General features: G+C 42.0%; 1 protein-coding gene across 1 annotated transcript; it reads right to left on the bottom strand.

Annotated features, from left to right (window-relative positions):
• Positions 1-3,245: 3,245 nt before the first annotated feature.
• LOC144375732 (palmitoyltransferase ZDHHC19-like) lies at positions 3,246-25,489 on the bottom strand. Its single transcript, XM_078041167.1, has 13 exons — positions 25,319-25,489; positions 24,669-24,808; positions 23,695-23,904; positions 23,190-23,306; positions 17,844-17,914; positions 17,369-17,507; positions 13,171-13,318; positions 11,392-11,423; positions 10,799-10,903; positions 8,492-8,639; positions 6,690-6,721; positions 6,105-6,209; positions 3,246-3,614 (listed from the first exon to the last, which is right to left on the bottom strand). The coding sequence occupies exons 1-12, from the start codon at positions 25,350-25,352 to the stop codon at positions 6,123-6,125; spliced, it is 1,263 nt and encodes a 420-aa protein (XP_077897293.1). The 5' UTR covers positions 25,353-25,489; the 3' UTR covers positions 3,246-3,614; positions 6,105-6,122.
• Positions 25,490-27,240: the final 1,751 nt, after the last annotated feature.

Below are 27,240 nucleotides of genomic sequence, written 5' to 3'. Positions count from 1 at the left end.
TCCCCTTCTATCACTCTGCTGCTCAGGGCAGCACCATAGCTGGAATGCAGGCATTATCTTCTTCTAGGATTATCTTCTAGGTTGAAATATATATATTGTTAGAGAGGGACCTACCTTTGCTACTAAAATTTATTTCTTCATACTGTGCCTGGTCTTACAATGAAACCATGGTATTAGTAGCAGGAAGAACTCTAGTAGCTCTTGTGCTATTTAGCTCCAACATAAGTGTAAAGAGTTTTGAGAACATTTGATTTTTAATTGATATTCTTCCCAGGGTAAATAAACCCTTTCTAGTCAGTGCTATAGAGGTGTTGACAAGAGTAAAATTATACAATTTGATGTTGTCTGGGATGGACTGTTGAAATACATATATTTACATTGCTATAAAGAAGCTCAAATGAAAACAATGAAATAATGAAATTGAGGGAAGAATTCACAACCCTGGGTACTGGCCTCCAAATACTTCACCACTTTGAAGATGGAAGAAAATATTCTTAGTAACATACTGACATTTCCAGGTGAAACTGGCCTATACAAACAAAATTTGAATGTGTGATTTCACTTAAAATGTTTGTCCTGTCTCAGAGACCTGATACAAAACCAACCAATTCAATCAAATGCATAATCCTTCTCTTGGATTGCTTTACGAATAAGAGAGGACAGATTTTTTTAATAGAACAAGAATTTTATGCAAAATCTGAACTCTGTTCTTCATTGAGTGGGAGGAAAGGAGTGGAGGGAGTTTAGAAGGCTCTTTGAAGGAGAAGCCAAGTTATTAGAGCAAGCTCCAGGTTCTTTGAGACTCGTCTTCCTGTCTTTAACTGGGTACAGTCAGTACTTCCACAGCCTGTCCACCTGGGAGGAAGGCAAAGCATGGAGAGATGGCAGAGGGGGGAGACAGGCAACTGAGCATTTGAACATATGTGCTTGCTCTGAGTGCATGGGTGTAAGATTGGCAAATGGAGAATAGACTGATAACATTTGACTTTGAAAATGACTTTGAACCCTGCTACACTAAAACTTGCTTTACCAGCTTGGAAGACAAATATGCCCGCATCTGTTTGTAAAGTTCTTACTAATCACTGTGCCACCCCACAGGCAAGTTCACAGGAAATGTTGTTTCCTTCAGGACTTCCCACTGGGTTTGCCCAAGAATTCTCTCCAGCTCTCTTTGCCTTTAGGAGCTTGGTGCTGGCAAAAGAGGGGAAGGAAGAAACCCACAGGGTCCTGCCTGAGGAGACTCCCTGCTTCCCCTCAGTCTTTCACACCAACCAGTGCAGGGAGCCCACACTTGGGGAAGACTGGGGTCCTTTTGTTTTCTGACTGCATATGATGCTTCTCCTGGCCTCTCCAGGGGAGCTTGTAGGGAGGTGGAAGGAGCTACTTGAAGTGCTTCCCTGCCAGCTGACCCCACACTTGGTCATCTCAGCCCACCAGAGAACTTCCAACATGTGAATTTTCAAAAGGAAGAAATCAGGATTGCTTTTGAGCTCCCTGACTTCTGCAAATTTGCCAGCCCTGTCCCTCAGGTAGGGCAGTGGGGTGCAGGAGGGACACACACCTGGCTAAGAAAATCTCCATGTGGTAAATAATCCTAGGTGTAACTCTTCTCCTTGGCAATGGAGAATTCTGTCTGTGGTACAAAGCTTCCACAAGACATAGTGGACCTGTGATGTTTCACTGTTTTACTTCCCAGAGATTTTTGAGACTTGAGGCAAGGGCTAGTAAGAGGCAAAGCAATTTACCTTGACCTCAGAGCACTACCCCAAGTAGAAGAGCCATCTGGTAGAAGCAAAGTTAGTTTTAGGGTCTGTGTGCTTATGTATGTGCAACTAACTCAGACTATGTAGAACTTTGTCTCTGAACACTGCTTTTTTTTTTCACTAAAATGCTATTTTAAAATGTTCAATCCTATAGGAAAGTTTCAAGAACAGTAAAATTATGTGCACCATAATCTGTATACATTTCTATATGTATATGATGTCAAGCAAAAATGAAGATTAGCATGACACCCATATGAATTCAACTAAATTCATCAATTTTAATATTTTGCTATGTATAGGAAAATTCTCTTGTAGTACCGTACTAATATCACTTTGAGGAAATTTGATATTGATATGAAACTACTATCAGGTATATATTCCATATTCGAATTTTCCTAAATCCATTATAGCTGGATTTTTTAAATATACAGGATATGATCAAGGATCACATGTTACATTTTGTTGTCATTTTTCTTTAGAATCTTGTAATCTATAATGGTTTTCTGGCATTTGTTTTTTATACAGCACTGACATTGTGGAAGTGTCCTGAACAGTTGTTTTGCAGAATTTGAATGTTTCTGATTGCCTCCTCATGATCTGTTTTAGGCAAAATATTTTCTACAAGAATTGGACAGATGATACTTATTTCATGGAGTAAGGGGTGGGAAACTTAACATCTGTTGTTCAGTACAGGTAATGTTGAACTTTGATCATTCAGTTAGCATGATGCTGTTTGATTGAGAAGTTAAAGTATTGTCATTCAGGTTTCTCCTGACTTACTGCATATACAAAAATATATGTTGGTGAGGATGTGGGGGAAAAGACACACTCATAGATTGGTGGTAGGATTGCAAATTGATGTAATCATCATGGAAAGCAGTATGGACATTCCTCAGAAAACTTGGAATGAAACCACCATTTGACCCAGCTATCCCACTTCTCAGTCTATTTCCAATAGACTTAAAATCAGCATACTACAGTAATGCAGCCACATCAATGCTATAAAGTAGCTCAACTCACAAGACTTTTACTATGAAACCAACCTAGGTTGTCCTTCAACAGACAAACAGATAAAGAAAATGTGGTCAATAGGCACAATGGAATATTACTCAGTTTTAAAGAAGAACAAAGTGATGGCATATGCCAGTAAATGAGTGGAAGTTGAGAATATCACAGTAAGCAAAATAGGCCAATTCCAAAAAGCACAGTTTAAATGTTTTCTCTGATATTTTGACACTAATTCACAATTAAGGAGCGTAGCTATGGAAGGATGAAGTTACTTTGGATTAGGCAGAGGGGAGGGAAAGGAGGGGAGCCAGGTATGGGGTGGGAAGAAGAGTAGGCATTATTGCCCTAGGTGCATGTGTGACCACATGACTGATGTGATTCTACATCATGTACAACCAGAAACATGAGAAGCTATACTCCATTTGTGTATGATGTGTCAAAGTGCCTTGTACTACCATGTATAACTAATTAGAACAAATAAAAGAAAAGAAAAAAGAATGGTGGCAGCCAGGGGTGGAGGAGGAGGAATGGGAGTTCTTACTCACATGGTGGCAGAGCTTCTGTTTGGAGGGACAAAAGTGTGCTGGAAACAGAAGTTTGTACAATATTGTGAGTGTAATTAATGCCTCTGAGTTGTCCACTTAACAGGGCTAAAATGGCGAATTTAATGGTACCAGTCCTTTAAAACAATGAACCCTTTAATTATTAAAATTTTTAACATTTTCCTTTCCAGAACATTAAAAGAGTAGGATGCCAGTCATAGTTTTTTCTGGAGAACCTCCTTGGCTGCCAAGATGTGAGGAGTTAACTTGTGAGCCCTTTAGCCATGTTCGGGAGTGGGTGCTGCCAAAGAGAGGAAACAAAAAGTGCATAATTTAGAAGCAAAAATTTTTATGTTCTTTCAACTAAGGCCTGAAGACTTCTTATGAATACAATTGACTTAAACAACAAGTATTTTAATACCTGCCACAAACCTCTCTTAGTCACAACCATAACTTTTATAAGCTGTTTGGAAAACAGTTGTTTTTAATTGTTTAAGTTTCTAGAAGTGAAATTATTTCTAATTAATGGATTCTTTTAGTACAAATTTTAGTTATAAGAAGTGAGCAAACAATAGAGACCCTCGCTGAGTTGCCTGTGACATGAAATGTTCCCATGTTGGCCCCTCATTTTCTTATTGATATCTTGCATTACAGTGCAGTATACTTACTACAATGATACCTATTGTGGATACATATGTATATATTAATACACTTTTGTTGTTTTTTGGAGGTGCTGGGGCTTGAACCATGGCGCTCGTGCATGCCGGGCAAGCACTCTACCTCAAATGAACAAATACAGATGTACTTCTATTAATCCAAAGCTGACACTTTAGACATTAGAGTTCACTCTTTGTATTGGATTATATAATTCTATGGGATTTCAAAAATGAATATTGTCCTGTGTATCTACCATTATAATATCATACTGAATAAATTCACTGCCCTAAAAACCTACTACTCATCCTCTTCACACCCCTGAATCCCTGCAATCAATGATTTTTTAAAACTCCTCATATTTGAGATGTCCTAAACATTCATGTTAGACACTGCCCTAGCATGGATGAACACTTCTAGCCCACACTCTACACTTGTAATTGGAGAGCATCTAGCCTCTTTAGATGGAAGGGCAACACTAAGCACTATGCTTTAAAAGATCTTTCAGAGAATAATATGCCCATGCCATAGGCATGTAGTCAATAATCCAAGTTATTTTCCTGTCATAAATAAATAAAATTCTTTCATGCCTTTTGGTGTTATGATATCTCAGTTTTTATCCATGAATCCTATTCTGTTGTATGGATGTAGCACATACATTGGATTTCTTTTGTTTATATTGTGGTGCTGGGGATGGAATCCAGGGCCTCAGCAGGCTAGGCAGGTGCTCTATCACTGAGCTCCACACAGTCCTCACATTCACTTTTTGAAACACATCTCGTTCCAGATTTAGCAAATATGAACAAAGATGCTATAAAAATTTTGCACAGGTTTTTGTGTGGACACATCTCAATGCATGGGGGTAAATACCTGGAAACAAATTGCTGGGTTAGGTGGTAAGGTCATGTTTCATTTTGTGGGAAACTGAAATAACCCTCTCCTGGAGTGGAGCCTCCCACTAGCAATGCAGGAGCATTCCTGTTGCTCCATTTCTCATTTTTCACTTTTTTATTCTTTCTTTCCTTAGTGATTAGGTAAGACTCCATCTTATTATTGAATGTTTGTATCTTTCAATGATCACACTCCACCATTACATGACACACCATGTCACACAGGAAGAGATTCTAGGGTGGTTGTTCTTGGCCCCGATACTCTTATTGTCATTTTATGTATGCATATCTCCTGCCTCCACTGTTATTATTTTTAGTTAAATGGTTTTATCTTTGAAAGATACTTTTATAAGAGACAAATATTTATTTATTCAGGTACCTAGAAGTACTTTTGACTTTACTGTATTTGAGGAAGCTTTTATTTAGCATTGGGCGATAGATTTCTATGTTGATTTTTTTCTTTCAGAACTTCATTACACATCATAAAAAACCCTTGAAACTGTCTCACAGCTCACTGATGCTATTGCATTTAAAAGTTGTTTTCATTTCTATCTTTATGTTTCACTGTGATAGGTTCCAATACAAAAATCTATCATTAATCCAGTCTCAAAACATTTTACACAAATAAAATGCCTACCCTCCCTTTCACTTCAAAGAGCCAGTTGAAAGCAATATAAAAAACACAGCCATCTGTCATGAGATGGGAATCCAATGGTGCTCCTTGGAGCCACCACATCACAGTCCAGTCCCCTTAGTACTTCTCTCCCTGGCTCTATCTGAGCTCATTATTGTTGAAATTCTCCTCAGCTGGTGAGGAATTTCACTCTCAATTGTCTTTAGAATGCCATCAAGGCTTTGACAGATATGTCAAAAGGAGAAATAGAGTATGTAATCTGGGGAAGAGGAAAGATATTGGTTTTAGGTAGAAGAGTTACCCACATTATGAAACAGAAAAAAAACGAAGTAATGGATGATCTCTCTGGAAAGGGGACAAAACATGGAAAGAAAAAACCAGTGAGTTAAGTATTCTAACTTTTAAAGAAGCCATTGATTTTTATTTTTCAAAAAAGTGGTTTTTGATGAGTACTCTTTAGGTAAAAACTTTAATATAATCTTAAATTAATCTACTCATAGTAAAACATTTTAAACATGAAGGCTTTTTGAAATTATCTCTGAACATCAAATACAAATAGCTGTTTTTCGAACACACATGCACAGAAGTGCACACCAGGGCATTAGTCACTCACTGGTCTTGTATGGCCATGTCATGGGACAGTGAAAGGCTGCACTTCTCCATCACCATCATCTTCCTCCATTATTATTGCTAATGTTTCCGGCCCCTTGGTGTTCAGCTGTGTTCAGGAGCAAAGGAAGACAAGCCAGGAAAACACAAAGATTAAAACGTGACCAGGTCTCCTTTTATTAAACAAACTTTAACAAGTTATTTTTTCCATAGCTAATTTTTAAATGATTAAACCTCACGGGTTACAATATATTCAATTAAAATTAAAGATGATTTTTTGAAATATGGAAAAGTAAATAAACATTATGACAAATATTCTGGAGTGCTATTTAGAAACATTAAATATTTCTTTACCTCTTATTTTATTTTTTTAAACATTTTTTAAGTTGTTGATGAACCCTTCTTTTATTTATTTGTATGTGGTGCTGAGAATCGAACCCAGTGCCTCATGCACACCAGGCAAGCACACTACCACTGAACCACAACCCCAGCCCTACCTCTTATTTTAGAAATTAAAAAAATGAAATACAGATATATTTTGGTAACCTTAATCAGAGCAAGAACTATAAGAAATACATCATCAACTTACTGCTGGTGTTCCAGAAGGTAAGCAATCCGTCTCTGAAAATTAAAGGGAAAGGAATGTTAACAATTTACCACAGAAAACTATTCTATGACAAAAAGAAAAATAATATAAAAGAGGAGCATGTGAAATGTGTTAAAATCGATTTCATTTTAAGTAGAATTACTTCTCTAGAAATATGATAGTAATAGTAACTTAAAAATAAAATTTATATAAGACTCAGCTACTAACTCTTCAATTTTAGTGCAACCTTAAAAATACATTTTGAAAATTCTGAATTGATCCTTCAAATGACTGGATTTCATGGTATGTAAATTACACTTCAATCAAGTTATTAAAATGTAATGGAGTCCTGGCCTGGTAATTCCAAGCCTATAATGCAAGGGGCTCAAGAGGCAGAGACAGGAGGATCTTGTGTTCAAAGCCAGCCTTGGCAATTAAGCTAGTTCTTAGAAACTCAATGCAACCCAGCCTCTACATAACATACAAAATAGAGCTGGAGATGTGGTTCAGGGGTTGAGTGCCCCTGGGTTCAATCCCCGGTACCCTGCCCCCACCAAAGTGTAATGAAAACCATACACACCCAAGCTATATTAAAATAAAACATTCCTTGTTTAAGATACTTTCTTAAGCAGTAAAGGTGATATGACAAATATTCTTGAGTATCAAGGAGCAAGGGGATATAAAGCCACCAAACATGGCAACTGGGAAAAGAATTCTTTTTGACATGGTTTGTTTCTTTGTAAAATGCAACTTACTAGTTGACTCAGAAGTTCTAGGTAAAAGTAAGAGCTTTTCCTAAGGATACAAGGTAAGTTATTTATAGAAAAAGTCAAGATCAGTATTACTTGCAAAGAAGTCTACTGTGTTTTTGAACATAGCCTTTATCTCTGTGATGATGTAAACATATTAAATACAATTAATCCAACCACATATGAATTTTGCATACTAAGATTATTTTTAAAAACTATATAAATGACTTTAGAGATGGAAAACATATTAAATAAAAATTATATATCTTGGGGTTGTAATGGGCAAAATCTACCCAGAGAGAAATGGGAGAAATGATTTTGCATCTTTTAATGTACAGTGCAAAGAAGAGAAAACAGGAGAACCAGCATGGGGAAGGAGAGTCTAACTAAATCTCCAAAGACATTCCAGGGATCACACAACCAACTACACCATGTGGAATTCATTTCGATGCTGCCTTATTGAAACTGTTGTTAAAAATCCAGTATACTTCAACTCTTACCCACTTAGATTCTAATACTGAGGAATAAGTCCTTTGAGGTAAGGTATTTATTTTTATGGATTTGCATGTAATTTTTGAATAGAAAATATTTTTATTTCAAGGTCTATGCATTTATAAAGCAAAAATTCCTTCTAGGCCACTGACAATAATCATATGTCTAGCATAAACATGTCTAGAAATCCACAATTTATCCTTCTCAACTAAAAATCATTTAAACCCGTGAGGAGGAAAAAAAAAAAAAAAACCCAAGTAAATGTAACAACATGGAACAAGTGTGAATCCCACTACCATGTTGAATTATAATGTATAAGAAATATGGGGGAAAATGTAACAGATCCAATTCCATTTCTAACAAAATTATGAGATCAATGAAATCCTCAATCTCCAGATGATGTTCAAGAGCCATATGAAGAGTTGATAAAAAGCAGTATCTATGTAGGAGAAAGTAGGAACAATACAGTTAAGCCTTTTATTTTTCCAGAAATGATCTTTTTATCTATCAGTGCTTCACAATTTTCCATGGGATTCAGTCTTTTACCACTGTCTGAGGTCTCACCAGTAGGAGGAAATCTGAGATTTTTCTTCTTCAAGGTGCTGGCATTATAATATTTCTTGACACCCCGCACAGCTAGAGGATGCTCCGTTGGCCTTCCTTTGAGGGCCCTGAAGGTTTGTGGCAACTGAGTCCCCTGCTCTGCCATGTCCTAACAAAGAGAAATTCAGACATGAGTTGTGGTTTGATGCTCTAATACTATCAATTTTCAGAGATAAACATCAACATACATAAAACAAACCCATACACATAATTTTATATTTGACTAATATCTAAATGGTCTCATTTTCTAATACTCTACTTTTCCATATTTATTTTGCAAATCAACAGGAAATATCCAACAGAGGAATGGAAATGGAGTGCTGGGTTTGTTTGGGGAGAGGGACAGAAATGTCAAACCTGTATTTCCTCTTGTTCCTCAGCCACCACAGTAGCTCCTAATTGAAAAGACTTAAGCCAAGAGCATCAGTCAGGGGACAGCAAACAGGAAGAAGGATGCTTGGTTATGTCTCGTTCTGCTCTAGGCTTTACACAGATAGAGAATACAGGGCAGCAGGCCCATTCCAACTTCAGCACTTCAAGGAATACAAATGTAGGTATTTGAAACCAAGAACCAACTATATACAGTGTTTACTGTTTCAGATCTTTTTAGGCAGGGAGGAGGAGGAGTACCAGGGATTCAATTCAGGGGGCACTCAACCACTCAGCCATATCCTCAGCCTTTTTATTTTTTGAGACAGGGGTCTCACTAAATTGCTTAGTTCCTTGCTTAGTTGCTGAGTCTGGCTTTGAACTTGCAAACCTCCTAAGTCAGCATCACTAGCTTCTTCGATTACACTCATGCTCCAATGAACCCAGCAATACATTAGTTTTTTTTTCCCTTAAATTCATTTGAAATAATCTAGTAGTACATAAAATGGTCATGCCATATTTTTAATTAATTTACTACTAATGATATTTGAGTTGACTTTTTGCTACATTTTGCTATCAAAATAATGGGACACAATCCATATTCTATGCTGTTCTATGTTTTCCCTAGGACACACATGCTAAAAATTACATTTCTGGGTCAAAACATATGTAGGGTGAAAGAAACATATTCATTTGTGATTTGGGATAGATATATAAAGGGATTTTTAAACAAATTTTTTTTTTTTTGGTGTTTGGTGTTTGGGATTAAACCCAGGCCTTAAGGTGCTTATTGATTAGGTAAGACTCCCTCTTATTATTGAATGTTTGCATCTTTGAATGATTACACTGCACCATCACGTGACACCCCATGTCACACAGGACAAAAATCTTAGGGTTGTTGTTCTTGGCCTGAAAGCTCTTACTGTCATTTTATATGCATATGTCCTGTCTTCATTGTTATTATTTTTAGTGAAATGGTTTTATCTTTTAAAGATACTTTTATAAGACACAAGACATTTATTTATTCAGGTAGGTAGAGGTAGTTTTGACTTTCCTGTATTTGAGGAAGCTATTATTAGCTTTTGGGAGATAGATTTATGGGTTGTTTTTTTCTATCAGAACTTCATTACACATCATGAAAGCCCTTGAAACTGTCTCACAGCTCACTGATGCTATTGCATATAAAAGTGTTTTCATTTCCATCTTTATGTTTCACTGTGGTAGTTTCCACTAAACTAATCTATCATTAATCCAGTCTCAAAACATTTTACTGAAACATAATGCCTACCCTCCCTTTTACTTCAAAGAGCCAGTTGTGAGGAATATAGAAAACATAGCCATCTGTCATGAGATGGGAATCCAATGGCGGTCCTTGGATCCACCACATCACAGTCCAGCCCCCTTATCACTTCTCTCCCTGGCTCCATCTGAACTCTTTACTGTTGAAATTCTCCTCAGCTGGGGAGGAATTTCACTCTCAACAGTCTTTAGAATGCCATCAAGGCAGTGAGAGAAATGTCAAACTGAGAAATAAAGTACATAAGATGGGAAAAGGAAAGATATAAGCTTTAGGTAGAAGAGTTACCCACATTATGAAACAAAGAACAAACAGAGCAATAGATGATCTCTCTGGAAAACGGGACAAAACATGGAAAGAAAAAAACCCAGTGAGTTAAGTATTCTAACTTTTAAAGAAGCCATCGATTTTTATTTTTCAAAAAAGTGGTTTTTGATGTGGACTCTTTAGGTAAAACTTTAATTTAATCTTAAATTAATCTTCTCAGAGTAAAATATTTTAAACATGAAGGCTTTTTGAAATTATCTCTGAAAGTCAAATGCAAACAGCTGTTTCTCGAACACACATGCACACATGTGCACATCAGGTCATTAGTCACTCACTGGTCTTGTATGTCCATTTTCTGGGGCAGTGAAAGGTTGCACCTCTCCATCACCATCACCTTCCTCCATTACTATTGCTGATGTTTCCGGCCCCTTGGTGTTCAGCTGTGTTCAGGAGCAAAGGAAGACAAGCCAGGAACAGTCAAAGATTAAAATGTGAACAGGTCTCTTTATTTTAAACAAACTTTAAGAAGTTCTTTTTTCCAGAGCTAATTTTTAAATGATTAAACCTCACTGGTTCTAATATATTCAATTAAAAAGTAAAGGTGATTTTCCAAAATATGTTAAAGTAAATAAACATATATGATAAATATTCTGGAGTGCTATTTAGAAACATTAAATATTTCTTTCCCTCTTATTTTATTTTTTAAACAACTTTTGAAGTTGTTGATGAACCTTTAATTTTATTTATTTGTATGTGGTACTGAGAATTGAATCTAGTGCCTCATGCATGTCAGAGGAGTGCACCACCACTGAGCCACAATCCCAGCCCTATCTCTTATTTTAGAAATTAAAAAAAGAAAAAAAAAAACAGATCTCTTTTGGTAACCTCAATTAGAGCAAGAACTATAAGAAACACATCATCAACTTACTGCAGGTGTTCCAGAAGGGAAGCAATCCTTCTCTGAAAACCAAAAGGAAAGGAATGTTAACAATTCACCAGAGAAAACTTTTCTATGACAAAAAGAAAAATAATATAAAAGAGGAGCTAGTGAAATGTGTTATAATTGATTTCATTTTAAGTAGAATTACTTCTCTAGATATATGAGAGTAATAGTAACATAAAAATAATAATTTAAAGACTCAGCTACTAACTCTATAATCTTAAAGAAACCTTAAAAATACATTTTGTAAAACCTGAATTGATCTTTCAAATGATTGGATTTCATAGTATGTAAATTATAGTTCAATCAGTTTATTAAAATGTAATGGAGCCCAGGCCTGGTATTTCCATGCCTGTAATCCAATCGGCCTAAGTGGCAAAGACAGGAGGATCTTGAGTTCAAAGCCAGCCTCAGCAATTTAGCTAGGTGTTTAGAGAGTCAATGTGACCCTGCCTCTACATAACATACAAAATAGAGCTGGAGATGTGGTTCAGGGGTTGAGGTCCCCTGGGTTCAATCCCCGTACCCTGCCCCCACCAAAGTGTAATGAAAACCATACACACCCAAGCTGTATTAAAATAAAATATTCCTTGTTTAAGTTACTGTCTTAAAAAGTAAAGATGATATGACAAATATTCTTGAGTATCAAGGAGCAAGGGGATATAAAGCCACCAAACATGGCAACTGGGAAAAGAATTCTTTTTGACATGGTTTGTTTCTTTGTAAAATGCAACTTACTAGTTGACTCAGAAGTTCTAGGTAAAAGTAAGAGCTTTTCCTAAGGATACCAGGTAAGTTATTTATAGAAAAAGTCAAGATCAGTATTACTTGCAAAGAAGTCTATTTCTTTTTTGAACGTAGCCTTTATCTCTGTGATGATGTAAACATATTAAATACAATTAATCCAACCACATATGATTTTTGCATACTTAGATTATTTTTAAAAAATATATAATGACTTTAGAGATGAAAAACATATTAAATAAAAATTATATATCTTGGGGTTGTAATTGGCAAAATCTGCACAGAGAGAAATGAGAGAAATGATGTTGCATCTTTTAAAGTTCAGTGCAAAGAAGAGAAAGCAGGAGAACCAGCGAGGAGAAGGGGAGTCTAACTAAATCTCCAAAGACATACCAGGGATCAGGCAACCAACTGCACCAAGTGGACTTCCTTCTCATGCTGTCTTACACAAACTGTTTTTAAAAATCCAGTATATTTTAATTCTTACCCACTTAGATTCTAATTCTGAAGAATACATTTTTTGAGGTAAGATGTTTATTTTTATAATTCTTGAATAGAAAATACTTTTTATTTCAAGGTCTATGCATTTATATAGCAAAAATTTCTTCTAGGCCACTGACAATAATCATATGTCTAGCATAAACACGTCTAAAAATCCACAATCTTTCCTTCTCAACTAAAAATCATTTAAACCCGTGAGGAGGAAAAAAAAACCCAAGTAAATGTAACAACATGGAACAAGTGTGAATCCCACTAAAATGTTGAATTATAATGTATAAGAAATATGGAAAACTATCTAACAGATCCAATTCCATTTCTAACAAAATTATGAGATCAATGAAATCCTCAATCTCCAGATGATGTTCAAGAGACATCCAGACAGTTGACAAAAAGAGTATCTATGTAGGAGAAATAGGAACAAAAAAGTGTAGCCTTTTATTTTTCCAGAAATGATCTTTTTATCTATCAGCGCTTCACAAGTTTCCATGGGATTCAGTCTTTTACCACTGTCTGAGGTCTCACCAGTAGGAGGAAATCTGACATTTTTCTTCTTCAAGGTGCTGGCGTTATAATACTTGTTGACACCCCGCACAGCTAGAGGATGCTCCGTTGGCCTTCCTTTAAGGACCCTGAAGGTTTGTGGCAACTGAGCCCCCTGCTCTGCCATGTCCTAACAAAGAGAAATTCAGACATGAGTTGTGTTTTGATGCTCTAATACTATCCATTTTCAGAGAAAAACATCAACATACATAAAACAAACCCATACACATAATTTTAGATTTGACTAATATCTAAATGGTCTCATTTTCTAATAGTCTACTTTTCCATATTTATTTTGTAAATCAACAGGAAAAGATCCAAACAGAGGAATAAAATGGAGTGCTGGGTTTGTTTGGGGAAAGGGACAGAACTGTCAAACCTGTATTTCCCCTTATTCATCACCCAGCAGAGTAGCTCCTAATTGAAAAGGAGCAAAAGTCAGGAGACAGCAGACAGAAAGAAGGATCCTTTCTTATGTCTGGTTCTTCTCTAGGCTTAGACAGAGAACCCAGGACAGCATGCCCATTCCAACCTCAGCAATTCAGGAAATACAAATGTAGGGATTTGAAACCAAGAACCCACTTTAAACAGTGATTACTGTTTCAGATCTTTTTGGCTGGGGAGGAGGAGGAGTACCAGGGATTCAATTCAGGGGCACTCAACCACTCAGCCATACCCTCAGCCTTTTTATTTTTTGAGACAGGGTCTCAGTAAATTGCTTAGTTCCTCGCTTAGTTGCTGAGTCTGGCTTTGAACTTGCAAACCTCCTAAATCAGTCTCACAAGCTGCTGGGATTACAATCATGCTCCACTGAACCCAGGAAAACATTACAATTTTTTTCCCCTAAATTCATTTCAAATAATCTTGTAGTACATTACATGGTCATGCCATATTTTTAACCAATTTACTAATAATGATATTTGAGTTGATTTTTAATACATTTTGCTAGCTAAATAATGGGACAAAACCCATAATATGTGCTGTTCTCTGGTTCCCCAAGGACACACATGCTAAACATTCCATTTCTGAGTCAAAATGTATGTATGTGAAAAAGTACGATATTCATTTGTGATATACACATAAAGGTTTTTTACTTTTTTTTTTTTTTTTTTTGCTGTTTGGTATTTGGGATTAAACCCAGGGCATCAAGTGGGTAAGCACCTGCTAAACATTACCACAAGTTACCTGTAGTCCCAAGGTCTTAATGTTATGGAGTCAAATTGGCTTTTTTCCTCCCCCATCTGCTGGACTGGGGACTGCATCCAGGGGTGCTTTAACACTGAGCTTTATCCCCAGTCCCTCTACCCTTTTGCAAATTTGGGACAAGAGTCTTGTTAAGACCCCAACACCTGCATCAAACCTGTGATCATCCTACCACTACCTGGAGTCTCTGGGATTACAAGGGTGAACCAACCAACGTGCTTGGCTACACAAGTTATTATTATGATGATTATTATTACTATTATTATTCGGGATTCACAGTCTCACCATTTTCCACAGGCTTATCTCAAACTCATGGACTCAAGTGCTCTTTTTGTATCAGTCTGCAGAGTAGCTGGAAATACAGGCATGTGCTACAAAGCCCAGCTTTCATGTTTATTTTTAATAAAAATATTAGTTGTAGAAGGACACAATACCTTTATTTTATTTATTTTTATGTAGTGCTAAGGCTCTAACCCAGGGATTCATGCCTGCCGGGCAAGCACAGTTTGCCACATCCTCAGCCATAATGTTTTTATTCTTTAATTTGTTTTTGGAAGTACTAGGTATTGAAGCCAGGAGCATTATACCACTGACCTATGTTCCCAGCCCTTTTTACTTTGAGATAGGTTCTTGCTAAAACTGCCCAGGCTGGTCTCAAAATTATGATCCTTCTGCCTCAGCCTCCTGAGCTACTGGGATGATAGGCAGACGTCACTATGCCCAGTCATCTTAAATTGCTCTTTTTTATTCTGGGATTCCTATCCCATGTAAAATGTCTTATCAACATGAGATTGTACAGCCAAGTGTGGTGGCAGGCACCTGTAATCCCCCCTGCTCAGAAATCAGGAGCAGGAGAGTCACTGCAGCCCACAAATTTGAGACCAGTCTGAGCATCAGAGGAAGCCCCACCTCATACCCCAAAAAATGGAAAAAAAGAGATAAAAGTGGGGTACTCTAATAACTAACAGTGAGAAAATAACCCAAATTTAAATGTAAGGTCTCTGGTGTGGCTCAATGGTAGAGCTCTTGCCTAGCATGCTCAAGGACATGAGTCTTCATGCTTATTCATACTAGCCCCAAACCAGAAATCTAAAATCTCCTAATCCTCCTATATAATGAAATATATATGTGTGTGTGTGTGTGTGTGTGTGTGTGTGTATTTTTATATCTATGTGTGTGTGTGTGTGTGTGTGTGTGTGTATACACACACTTTCCCCCAGCACTGGGGGGTTGAGCCCAAGGACATCCTACCACTTGGCTTTATCCCTAGCTCTTCTTATTTTGAGATACAGTCTTGCTAATTGCAGAGGCTGGCCTAAAGCTGCCTGAGTTCCTGAGTTGCTGAAATTAGTCATGTGCCACCAAACCCAGTTTACAATCCCTTTTCTAGCCAGTCCAGTGGTGCACACCTGCCTTCCAGGAATCAGCACACTGACATAGGAGGTTTGCTTGACCTCAGAAGTTCAAGACTGGCCTGGCCAACATATTGGGAACTCCACCTCAAACAAACAGAAAACCCACAAAACTGATGGTCAATTTTTCTTTCCTTTTCCACATCTGAGGATTGAATTCAGGGGTGTGTTACCATTGACCTACATCCCCAAAACTTTTTTTTTTTGATACAGAACACAATTCTCTTTAAGTTACTGATCCTTGACTTGTGATCCTCCTGGCTCAGTTTCTTGAGTAGCTGGGCTTATAGATGGGCACCCCTGTACCCAACTGTATTATCACTTTTCAAGTGTGCAGTAAATCAACTGGAACAACCTTATTGACCATTATATCTCCAAAACTTACTCATGTTTAACTGAAACTTTGTAATTTCTGACTAATCTAATAGCCTATTAAAACTCATAATAAACAAGTTCCCTTCCTATTATATAAAATCTTTTCCGGCCAAGAGTCAGGCAGTGTTGGTTCATGAGCTTGAGTCTCCAGAGAGCAAAAATCTTCCCTTCCAGGAGGGCTCTGTCCCAGCACCTCAGAGCCTACACCCACACTTCCCTGAACCTAGGACACATAGGCACACCTGCCATAGAAAGCAGCACCAAATATGTGTATATTACAGGTGTGGGGGTCTTGGCATTCTCAACAGGGGAGTGAGGGCTCAGGAACAAGAGACCCCCACATGGGGCTCAGGAGATGAACTCCTGGTGCTTGTCCTGGCATTGCTGGGTGTGAAGGGAGAATAGGAGGCCAAGCCTCCCTTGGAAGCCTCCCAATGCACCACTGGGCTGATGAGAAGGTAAACACAGAGTCAGTACATGAAGGATCTCCCTACCCTCCACCCCACAACTCACAGTCAGTCCCTTGGTGCCTAGAGTCAGGACAAAGGAGAGGGCTGGCACCACATTACTGCAAGAGACCATGGGGGACACTGTGGGTTACCCACCCCACTGTACACCTAATGCTCCACACAAATGTTTCACATTGTATGTCAAAAATTTCCATAAATAAAGAATCTGGAGTGCTGGGGTTGTGGCTCTGGGGTAGAGTGCTTGCCTAGGATGCATGAGGAACTAGGTTCAATCCATGGCACCACATAAAAATAAACAAATAAAATAAATATATGTGTCCATCTACAACTGATATTTATACATGTACATACATACAAACATGCACACATACACAACACATACACACACACATATAAAAGAAACAGAATTTTCTTTAAATCATAAACTACTAGATTAGTCTCAGTCCTCATAAATAGATGAGAAAACTGGGGACCAAAAAAGTAAGGACTGGCACAAAGCCAACCAGAAAGTGTGTTTCAGTCTTTCCTCTTTCTCTATCCAGGGACACCTGGGTGTGCTCTGAAGCCCTATAACCTGGACCCTGCACCCTCCAGGTCCATAATCCCACTCCTCATGCTCCAAGTGCTTCAGCTTCAGGGCCAGCCCGACATCTGGGGCTTCCTCCAACACATGTGCAACCACAGACCCCCATGGTTCAAAGCACACCCGATACTCCTTACCTTCTGTACAGGTGCAGCCTTGCCACTCCGTGGAGGGGCCTGAGTGACGCACCTGGGCCAAAGGAGGTCTTTAAGGTATTCAGATGGCCCCCAGTTGGTCCCATGGTCCACCTGAATGCAGACCGCCTCAGACATGTACCTGGGAAGCAAAGGACAAATGCAAGGAGTCACTACCCACCTTGGCCTGGTCTCCCTGACCACTCTCACCCTCAGCTGGGAAAGCACAGAGCCCAGGAGCCTTATCCAGACTGCCATTCCCCTGGAGCACATATCTTGGGGCAAGAACCTACAACACCAAGGAAGAGTGAAATTCCCAGAAACTCCCAGAGTGCCCTGGAGAAAACCCCAAAGGAAAGGAACAGGAGTGTTAAGGCTGGGAGCTGGGGACAGGGACCAGGGAACTAGACCCAGCATCGACCCCCCGCCCCCACCTGCCCCAGGGTCCACCACTTGAGCCCTTGGTTTACCAACTTACTTAGGTCCCAAGGGTGCACAGAGTGCGATGTAACAATTTCTCTGGCAGCCCACATTGAATGCCTTGTCATACTGGAGGAAGATGAGGAAGGGAAGAGGAGCTCAGAATCAGCAGGACTGGGCACGGCCATCTCCCAGGGACCCTCGCTAAGTTGTTCAGTCAATCCAGGGCTCAACCTGGGCCTGTGGCCAGGCTCTAGGTACAGGGGTGCCCAAGAGTGACCCAGGGCCTCCTGCCTTCCCAGGCTCTCAGGAAACGTGACCTCCCTGGACCCACTTGTGAGCAGCTGTCCCCAGACAGTGCTGACTGAGCACCAACCTCTCCTGCCTTCTCAGGGCTCTCAACCCCTAGTGCTTCCCTTTGCAGGATCCTTGCTCTGTCTCTATTGGCCTCACCTGTCCTCTCACCTCATCCTTCCAGGTACCTTTTAAGGTCTGTCTTCTGCTGTTCTGCTCAACTGATCCAAACATCATGTCACCACCCCACTCCCACTTGACTATCTTACCACTCAATTTTTCTAAAAATCTACCTTCATTGAGTTTCACTATCTGGGAGACCAGTGGCAGCAGGGGATGCCCAGACATATTTCCCTAGTCAAAAATCAGATTTTCCATGAAAATCTGAGGTGAAGACCTTCAGTACGCAAAGCAGGAAAGGTCAAGCTCAAAGGTCATGTCCTTCTCAGGACTCTGACTGGCTTCTCCTCTCCCTTATTCTACTTTCTCTTTCCCCTGAGTCCATCCATCAGCCTCGACCACTCCTCCTTCCAGAACAGGTTGAGTTTCACCCCAACTTCATGAGCTTTAGGTAGAAAATACTCTGTTATAGTGGAAAGTGGCCCAGCAGCACCTCTATCCACCCCAAGTCTCCAATGGCCTACACATGAAGACTTTCATCTTCAACACTCTCCTCCAAATCGCCGAAGGAAAGACGATTCCACATCAGAACAGCTCTGGAATATGTCCAAAAAGCAACTCGAATCAATGTCCTCTATGAGGTTCTGCCTCCTTTAAGGTGTTCACAGCACATAAGAAATGAGTATACCACCAGGTACAGTGGCACACACCTGTAACCCCAGGGAATTGGGATTTTGAGGCTGGAGGATCACAAGTTCAAGGCCAGCCTCAACAATTTAGCAAGGCCCTCAACAATTTAGTGATACCCTATCTCAAAACAAAACAGAGCAAGGATTAGGGATGCAGCTTTGGTGGTAAAGCACCTGTGGGTTCAATCCCTAGTACCAGAAGAAATCAATTAATTAATAGCAGACCATTAAAAAATTACAGAATCTTTAAACTTTGAGAAAGAATATTTGATTAGATATATATCATGTGTAGAAAATATTGATCGTACATAAAGTATAGAAAATGTTTAAGGAATGATAGTAAATTTCTAAGAACTGAGCAGTAAGTGTGAATACCATCCTCCCCCCACATGGAACCCTATCACACACAACTGGAATCCAACAGCTCTGAGGCACCCAGACCAGCCTCTCTCACTGGCTCCACTCTTGGGGCTCCTGCTCCAATTCTGTGTCTCAAACACCCTCACACTCCACAGGACCAAAATCCAGGGGCATCGACTTGCCCCATCTTCTGCCCAACTTCCTGCTTCCTCTCCTTCTTCCCCTTATCTTGGGGGGTCAGGGCACCATTCTTCTCTCTGTTCCTTTCCTCTTTCCTTCTATCCCCAAATGTTGGACCTTCTGTTTGATGGTTCACTCATTGATTCAGATGTCTTTTCTCTGTGTGCTGGGGATTGAAGAATTCAGAACCTTGCACATGCTAAGCATACACTCTACCACTGAGATGCACCCCCATCAGAAATATTTCAGGGCATCAAAAATGCTTCTGTCCAACCAGGCATGGTGGCACACACCTGTAATCCCAGTGACTTGGGAAACTAAGGCAGGTTTGAGACCAGCCTCAGCTACTTAGTGAGACCCTGATTCATAATAAAAAGTAGCAGGGACTGGGAATGTAGCTCAGTGGTAAAATGCCCCTGGGTTTAATACCGAGTAGCAAAGAAACAAAGCCCCATCTCTGCACTGGGGATGGAAAGCACCCTGCAAACAGCATGGCCAACCTACTTTCAGTGGGTGAGGGCAGCTGTTGCAACCTGAGGCCCTATGCACCAAGGGGAGTGGAAAGGGAAGAACAGAGAGAGAGTATCATGGGAACCATGTAGGCAACCCAGCTCACACCACCCAGGTACATGCAGAGGAGAAGCCCAGAGAGTTAAGTGCTGAGACAGCGACTTCTGGTTTCAGAGGCTGTGTCTAGACCAGAAAGAGTAGTCTGAAGATGTCTGCTGAATTTGGCCATTAATGAGAGCATCATCCTGACAGCAAGGGCTGGGCTGACTTGGGCCAGGAAGTGAAGGGGGAGCTAGTGAACAAGGTCAACTCTTTCAGGAAATAAGGCCCAGAAGGTACAACAGGTGGAGTGGAGGCCTGGGATGTTAAGGCTGAGATTTGTGTGACATTTAAGCTGAGCACAAACATGTGTAGATGACCATGGGAAGGAATGGTAGTGATGTAACAGCAGCACACATGGCACTCTCTGGTACCAGCCACTGTTCTATGAGGTTTACCTGAATTAACCCACAATTCCCTGTTTTACAGATAGGGAAATTGAGTGACCAGGGGCTGAGTGGCATACCCCAGGTCTCCCTGATGCTCAGTTCTAGAGCTGCGATTTGAACTTATGTGGTCTTCACCAGAGTCTTTGCCACATACCACCAAGCAAGTGAGTCTAGAAGGAGTTGCAGTCAGGGAATGGAGAATGGTGGGAGTGAAAGTTGGAGCATAAAATCAGTGCCTGAAATTAGTGCTGCCATTAATAGAAAGGAGCCCTGTCTGGTGAATCTTAGAATGCAGAAGACATTTAGGTCCCTTGAGACTTGGGGATCTTGGACTTGGAAGGCCTCACCCTGAGCAGAGGAGGAAGAGCAATGGACTATGGCCTGACCTAGGGCTGGAAAAACCACAGGATGGAGGAAGGGAACAGGCTGCCAGGCAAACTCAATGATGATACTAGAAGATGGAGAGAGGAGAAGACAGGCAGACCACAGGGCTGAGGAATAAGGGCCAAGCACAGGAGTCACAGCTGGGAGGGAACCAAATATGGCAGTGGTGGGGTGGTGACTAAAAGGATGAGAGGTGATGAGCAGACAGGCTCCTCTGTTCTGCTATCTCTGTCTGCAGCTTCCCACCCCCGCTGATGCTGCCCACCAATCTTCCTGAAAGAGCCTTTAGTCAAGTGATTGCCATACTAAAGGAATCCCAGGGCAAAGATGCCCACTCCTATGATTCCTAGTGGATGCTCAAAGAAAAAGCAAGAAAGATACAGATGGGGAAGAAAGCAATGAAACTGCTCCACAGGACATGAGGTCCCATTCAGAGTGAACAACAACGAATGCTGGGGAAGAAGCTCAGTGGTTGAGCACCCCTGGTTCGATCCTCAGGTCTGGAAAAACATCAACAGTAAGGATTCTTGCTCTTTGCAAGATGCGATGAAGAAAATGAATTGTCAAGCCATGAATTGCAAGAAAAGATTTGCAACACATAGATCTGAATCCAGTATACAGAACTCCTAAAACTCAATGAAAAAATAACACAGTTTTTTTTTAAATGGGCAAAAGTTTGGAGCAAACACTTCACCATCAATATACCAATGGCTTATAAGACACGAAAATATGCTCAACATCATTAGTCATTAGGAAAATACAGAGTGGAGCCCTAGTGATATACCACTACTCATTTATTAGACAGGCTACAATTTGAAAACAAAAAAGAATAGTGACCAATGACAGTGTCAAATGCTAGTGAGAATGTGGAGCAACTGGAATTCTCATTCATTACTGGAACAAAATAGAAAGAGTAGAGTTGTTTTCTAAAACGTCCCATATGTTTATCTTATGACTCAGCAATGCCACCCTTAACAATTTACCCAACAGAAATGAAAACTTATGTCCACATGTCTATGCATCAATGATTGTTGTAGCAGCTTTATTTATAACTGCCTGAAACTGGCTGGGCACAGTTCCCCATGACTTTAATGGCTTGGGAGGCTAAGGCAAGTGGGTGACAAGTTCAAAGCCTCAGTAACTTAGGAAGGCCATAAGCAACTTAGTAAGACCCTTTCTCAAAATTTTTAAAATTTTTCAAAAAGAAAATATAAGGGTGCTGGGGGTGGGGGTGGGTGAGGCTGGGATTGTTGCTCAGTGGTTAAGCACTTCTGGGTTCAATCCCTGGTACAAAAACAAAACAAAAATTCTGCCAAAACCTAGATGCAAAGTAAAAATCCTTCAATTGGTGAATGTACAAATAGTCTGTAGGGAAAGACAATACTACACAGAAACAAAAGACAATAAACTACTGATGTGAGCAACTACATAGATGAATCTCAAATGCATCCTGCTCAGTGAATGAAGCCAGACTAGAAAGCCCACAACACCATTTATGCATGATTCCGGAAAGAGAAAAACCACAAGGACTCAGGGAGAGAAAATGACAACAAGAGATGAAAGGATTTTCTGGGGTAGTGAAACTGGTTAACCTTGATCTTGATGGAGAGTACACAATGTCATTTGTCAAAATCCCTAACTATAGATGAAAAAGGGTGAATTTACTGTTTCTAATTACCCCTCAATGAATGACATTTTCACAAAATTTTTCATGGCTCCCAGGTTTCCAGTTCTTCCAATCAAAATTCCATGCTTGGCTTTCTGAGCCTTTCTAATCTTGACCCCCATGGGGTAAACCTCATTGCCCATGTCACCTTGTGCTTGAACTAGGATCCATTTCTTCATCATTCTGTTAACACCCTACTTTCAGGTTTCTGTGCCTTTCTACAAAATTGTACCTCTCACAGTCAATGCCCTCCTGTCTGCCTCTCCAAAAGCACACCTAGGACACAGAGAGTGGCATGTTCTCCTCTACAGCGTGGGCTTCGCCAAACTCCCAGTCTCTTCCGGTCGGCTACACCACTCAGGACTGACCCCTTGCTCAGAGTGTTCCTGGTGTCTCCGGGTGTTATTCTGATGGCAGGTTGCTTATCAACACTAGTGCATGATGTACTTACTCACCCCTACACCCATCCCTCAAATAACCACCACCTAGCACACCCAGCACACAGTAGGCTTTCAGTGCAATGCACCCAGGAGGCAGAATGGACCCAAGCTCCAGGGTATAGAAATATCTGAGCTGCATCTTCAGAGGTGGGTCTGGAAGGACTCATGAGGCATCCTCAAGGCCAAGGGCAGTGGAGAAAGCGCACAAAGTGTCTAATTGAAGAGGTGCAAGATGCCTCCACACAGCCAAGGGCACACGCACTCACCACTTACCTTCTCCTCATAGGGTCGCCTGGCAGTGCCCACCGCCACTGCCTTGATGAACAATTGCAGGATGAGCGGGACCAGGAGGGCCCCAGCGGGTACAGCCAGTAGGATGCTGTGCACAGGCTAAGAAGGGAAGCCACGGAAGAGCTCCTCCCTGGCCCCACTTTCGACCCCACTGCTCCCTCCTTCGCTCCCTCCTGCCCCAGGTAGCACCGCTCATGGCTCTCCCTCCCTGGACTGGACAGTTAGTCCAGTACAACCAAGGGAAACCTCCCTCCACCACACTGTCCTCCCACCTGTCCCTTTTCAACTTTCATTACCCTACTCTGTGGGCCCCTAGATTCTTAACTCCACAGGCATCCTATCCTGCCCATGTCCCTGACTCCACTGGCCTTCCACCTGTCCCTCACAGGTCCTGCCAAGTGACTTCTCCCTCTAGCCCTGCCCACATCAGCCCCTCCCCTGTCACCCTGACCCTACTGGGCTGTTTGCCCCTCCCTCCCCACCACACCAGCTCTTCCCAGAGTGGGCCCTTGGGACTGTGTGGATACGTCATGATTTTGTCCAAAAACGCCATGTTCCTCCTGCGTAAGATGAAAACAACGCAGGTGGCCAGCATGGTACCCAGATAGAGGCACAGGGACACGAGGAGTAGCAGGTAGAGCCTGATGTTTCGGTGCCCCACGCAGTTATTCACCCACCTGCAATGGTGGTCGAACTCCTAGGGGAGAGGAGGCAGGTCAGAGGGTCCTTCTGGAATGGCCTCCATCACCCCCTAATCCTGGGGCCTCCCCTAACGCAGCCCTCTAGGCCGCCTGCTCTTGACCTTACATAAGGGTTCCCATCTCAGGTAGAACCTGGCATTTCCATGCTGAGAGCACAGTTAGGACCCCATGGCTCATCAGGTCACCTGTCCTGAGTGAGCTCTTTAGAGACAAGACCTGCCTGGTGTCACGTGGACCAGGACATGAAAACTCTGAGCCTCCATTTCCTCAAGTACTGGAAAAGGATGAAAAAATGCCCTTCCACTACCGGCTGTCTGCATTTGTGAACCCCAGCAGGGTGGGCACATCAGAGAAATGCACTCAGAACCCAGGAAACCCTCCAACTGGGACACCCAGACCAAGACGGGCAAAGATCCCCAGGACAGGGCAGCAGTCAGCCTGAAGGGCTGGGGATCTAGTATCAGCTAGCCAGGGGAGGGCACAGTCACTGCCTTTCCTCCCCCTGACTCCACCAGGTTCTGCACAGATGGGATGCCCGTTGTATGTCAGCACCTGTGCAAGCAAGGCCAGCCTCCCTGGACAGGTACAGACACAGAGGTGATGACATATACAAGTGACCAACAGTGGCTGACAGCCACTTGAAGCACTCTGGGAACATGGTCTGATACCCCCACCTGGCCCACTCATGATGTGAGGTTCCTGGTCCTGGCCAGGTGCACGGAGATAGGTTGGTGAGTGGACAGGCAGGAGGAGCACTCACCTCCACACAGATGTTACACCTTTTGCAGTGGAAGGTTCGGGGCGGGCGGTGAAAATAGCACGTGGGACACCACGGCATGTGGTACAACCTGCCATTCACTCGTGCCATATATACAGTCTCAGGGTACTGCTCGAAGGCGCCTGGCAGGGGGAGAGGTGTGGGCAGTGGAGGAGGCCCTTGTATCACTCTGATGCTCAGGGCAGCCCCATAGCATCACTGGGCATCAAGAAGGTGGGGAGGAGGAGGGCAGGGGAACCCCAGTCCCTGTTGAGCAAGCTGACCACTCAGATGGGCTGCAGTCAGAGAGAAGGGCTGTCCAGCACAGGAGCTTCACATGGAGCTCCCCCTGTGGAATAGTGATCAGTGCTTGGAGTCGAGTGTGAAATGGGAAGGAGGAAGGGGGAACTGCGTGGTTGGAAGAGCCTGCTGCCTCTCTTGCCCCGTCCTCCCTTCTAAAGCAACTGGAAAACCTCCAGGATTCTGTTTTTCACACTTCAGTGGTTTGGGAAATGAAGTGCCAGGGCCCAAGTAATAATGACAGGGTAAGAAGGGATCCTGAGGCCACAGGTGGGGTCAGCCCTTTACAAATGACCCCTGTAGGCACCAGCCTTGGGGTGCCACCTCCCTCTCCCAGGAGTCCGAGGCCTTACCTCTGTGCAAAATTCCTGGGTCCGAAAAGTTCATGCCAATGAGGCTGTATAAACTCAGGAGGCAGAGAAGTCCGGAGACCACTGGGTAGGCCCACTCTCCATCTTGCGCCAGTGCTCGACCTCTGAAATCAGAGCCAGACTCAGTTCTAGTCAGGGGCAACCCGGAGCCCCCATGAGGCCTGGCTCACCTGAGGTCAGACCCATACACCTTAAGGACAGATCTGAATATCCAGGCTAGAGACAGACCTCATTCCCTCCACCAAATGTCACCAGCATTACCAGCCTCCCACAGTCCCCCAAAGCCTCAGCCTCCCCATATCTCTGTGCTTCCCACTAAATGTCCTCCTTCCCCTCCTGGCCTCCCTCCACCTCCCTGCCTCTGCACTCTCACTGTCTATTTCCCTTCTGTCTCTTGGTGAGAACCCCACAGCTGGCCCAGAGACTCACGGAAACGTAAAGAAGACAGCACTTAGAGACACCAGGGCTGCTACAGTGAAACAAGCCCAGAGGCTTGAAAATAGCCAGGATCTGGCTGGGGGTCGGGGTGGGGACAATAAATCGTTTGGTACAGTCATGCTGCTGCGATGCCTGCTCTCAAACAAATGAGAGCCAACCGCTCCTTCTCCTGGCTTGGCACCCAGAGTACCATGACTACAAGTGTGACATCAGAGAGTTCCGGAATGGGGGCTCTGGCTGCTTCCTGTGCCCACTGATATCAACCTTCCCTTGGCCTCACATACACACTGCTGGAAGGGGACATCCTGCTCTTACAATGTGGCTTTGTTGGAGCTTGTGAGGATGGATGTAGTTTATCCCCCAAAGGTTCATAGGCTGGAGGCTAGGTCCTCAGTGCGGCAGTGTTGAGGGGGTAGAACCTGCAAGAGGTGGGGCCTAGTGGGAGGTAATTTGGCCACTGGGGATGAGGCCCTTGGAAGGGAGTAATGAACTTCTCATGGGTCCCTGTTAGTTCCTGTGAGAGGGGGTGTCATAAAAAGAACAAGACTCATCCTCCCCAGTTGCTGGCCATTCAGTCTCGACCCCTTGCATGTCTTCCCACCATGATGCCATTCACCATATTGTGATCACTCTCACCAAAGATCAGTCTCAGGGGCTGCCAAATGTTGGATTCTGTGCTAAATAAACCTCATCTCTTTATAAAGTATCCATTCTTGGGTATTTTGTTAGAGCAACAGAAAGCAGCTAATACAGAGACCATGTCATATGGTTATGGGGAGAAGTTTGGTGATGGTTAGTTATCCCCCTTTTAGGCCCAGTGCTAATGGAAGTAGGCAGTGCTCCTCACTTATCCTAGCTCCACTTCTTCCTTTTTGTTGTTATAGAGCTCCAGTTTGGGGAGGAGGTAGGAATCTACCAACTAAATATCTTCCCAGTTTCCCTCACTTCCAGGATGGGCTTTATGACATACATCTGTCTCAACATAAAACATAAAATGGGCTGGGGATGTTGCTCAATGGTTAAGCAACCCTCGGTACAATCCCTGATGATGATGATGATGGTAACATAATGATAATAATTTGTACATATTTATGGCATAAAACATATTTTGAAACATGTATACATATACATTATTTCATATTCTTTTTTTGTGTTGAGAACCCTTAAAATCTACTCTCTGAGTCATTTTCCAGTGTATATAACATTATCAACTGTACTCATTCTGTTGTATGCTATTATTAACTGTAGTCATCTTATTGTACAATAGATCCCTTCAACTCATTCCCCTCATCGAAGTGCTATTTGGCCTCCTGGGACCAGCATCTCCCCCATCCACAGCCCAGCCACTCCTGGGCCCCTGGCAGTCACCATTCTGCTCTCTGTTTCTATGAGTTCAACTTTTATAGATTCCACATGTAGGTGAGATCATGTGATAGTTGTCCTATGCCTGGCTTATTTCCCCCATG

The sequence above is a fragment of the Ictidomys tridecemlineatus genome, chromosome 3 (genome assembly GCF_052094955.1).
Source record: "Ictidomys tridecemlineatus isolate mIctTri1 chromosome 3, mIctTri1.hap1, whole genome shotgun sequence".
Taxonomy (NCBI): Eukaryota; Metazoa; Chordata; class Mammalia; order Rodentia; family Sciuridae; genus Ictidomys; species Ictidomys tridecemlineatus.
The sequence above is the reverse complement of the archived record's forward strand: the minus strand, read 5'-3'. Positions and strand labels throughout refer to the sequence as shown.

Coding starts and splice junctions, on each gene's coding strand:
- LOC144375732 (XM_078041167.1), bottom strand. CDS start 25,352: ATGAACTTTTCGGACCCAGGAATTTTGCACAGAG. Junction 23,307..23,694: donor GCCCACTCTGGGAAGAGCTG/GTGTGGTGGGGA, acceptor TTCCCTTCTTAG/CCTGTGCACAGCATCCTACT. Junction 13,319..17,368: donor AGGCTGCACCTGTACAGAAG/GTAAGGAGTATC, acceptor TCTCTTTGTTAG/GACATGGCAGAGCAGGGGGC.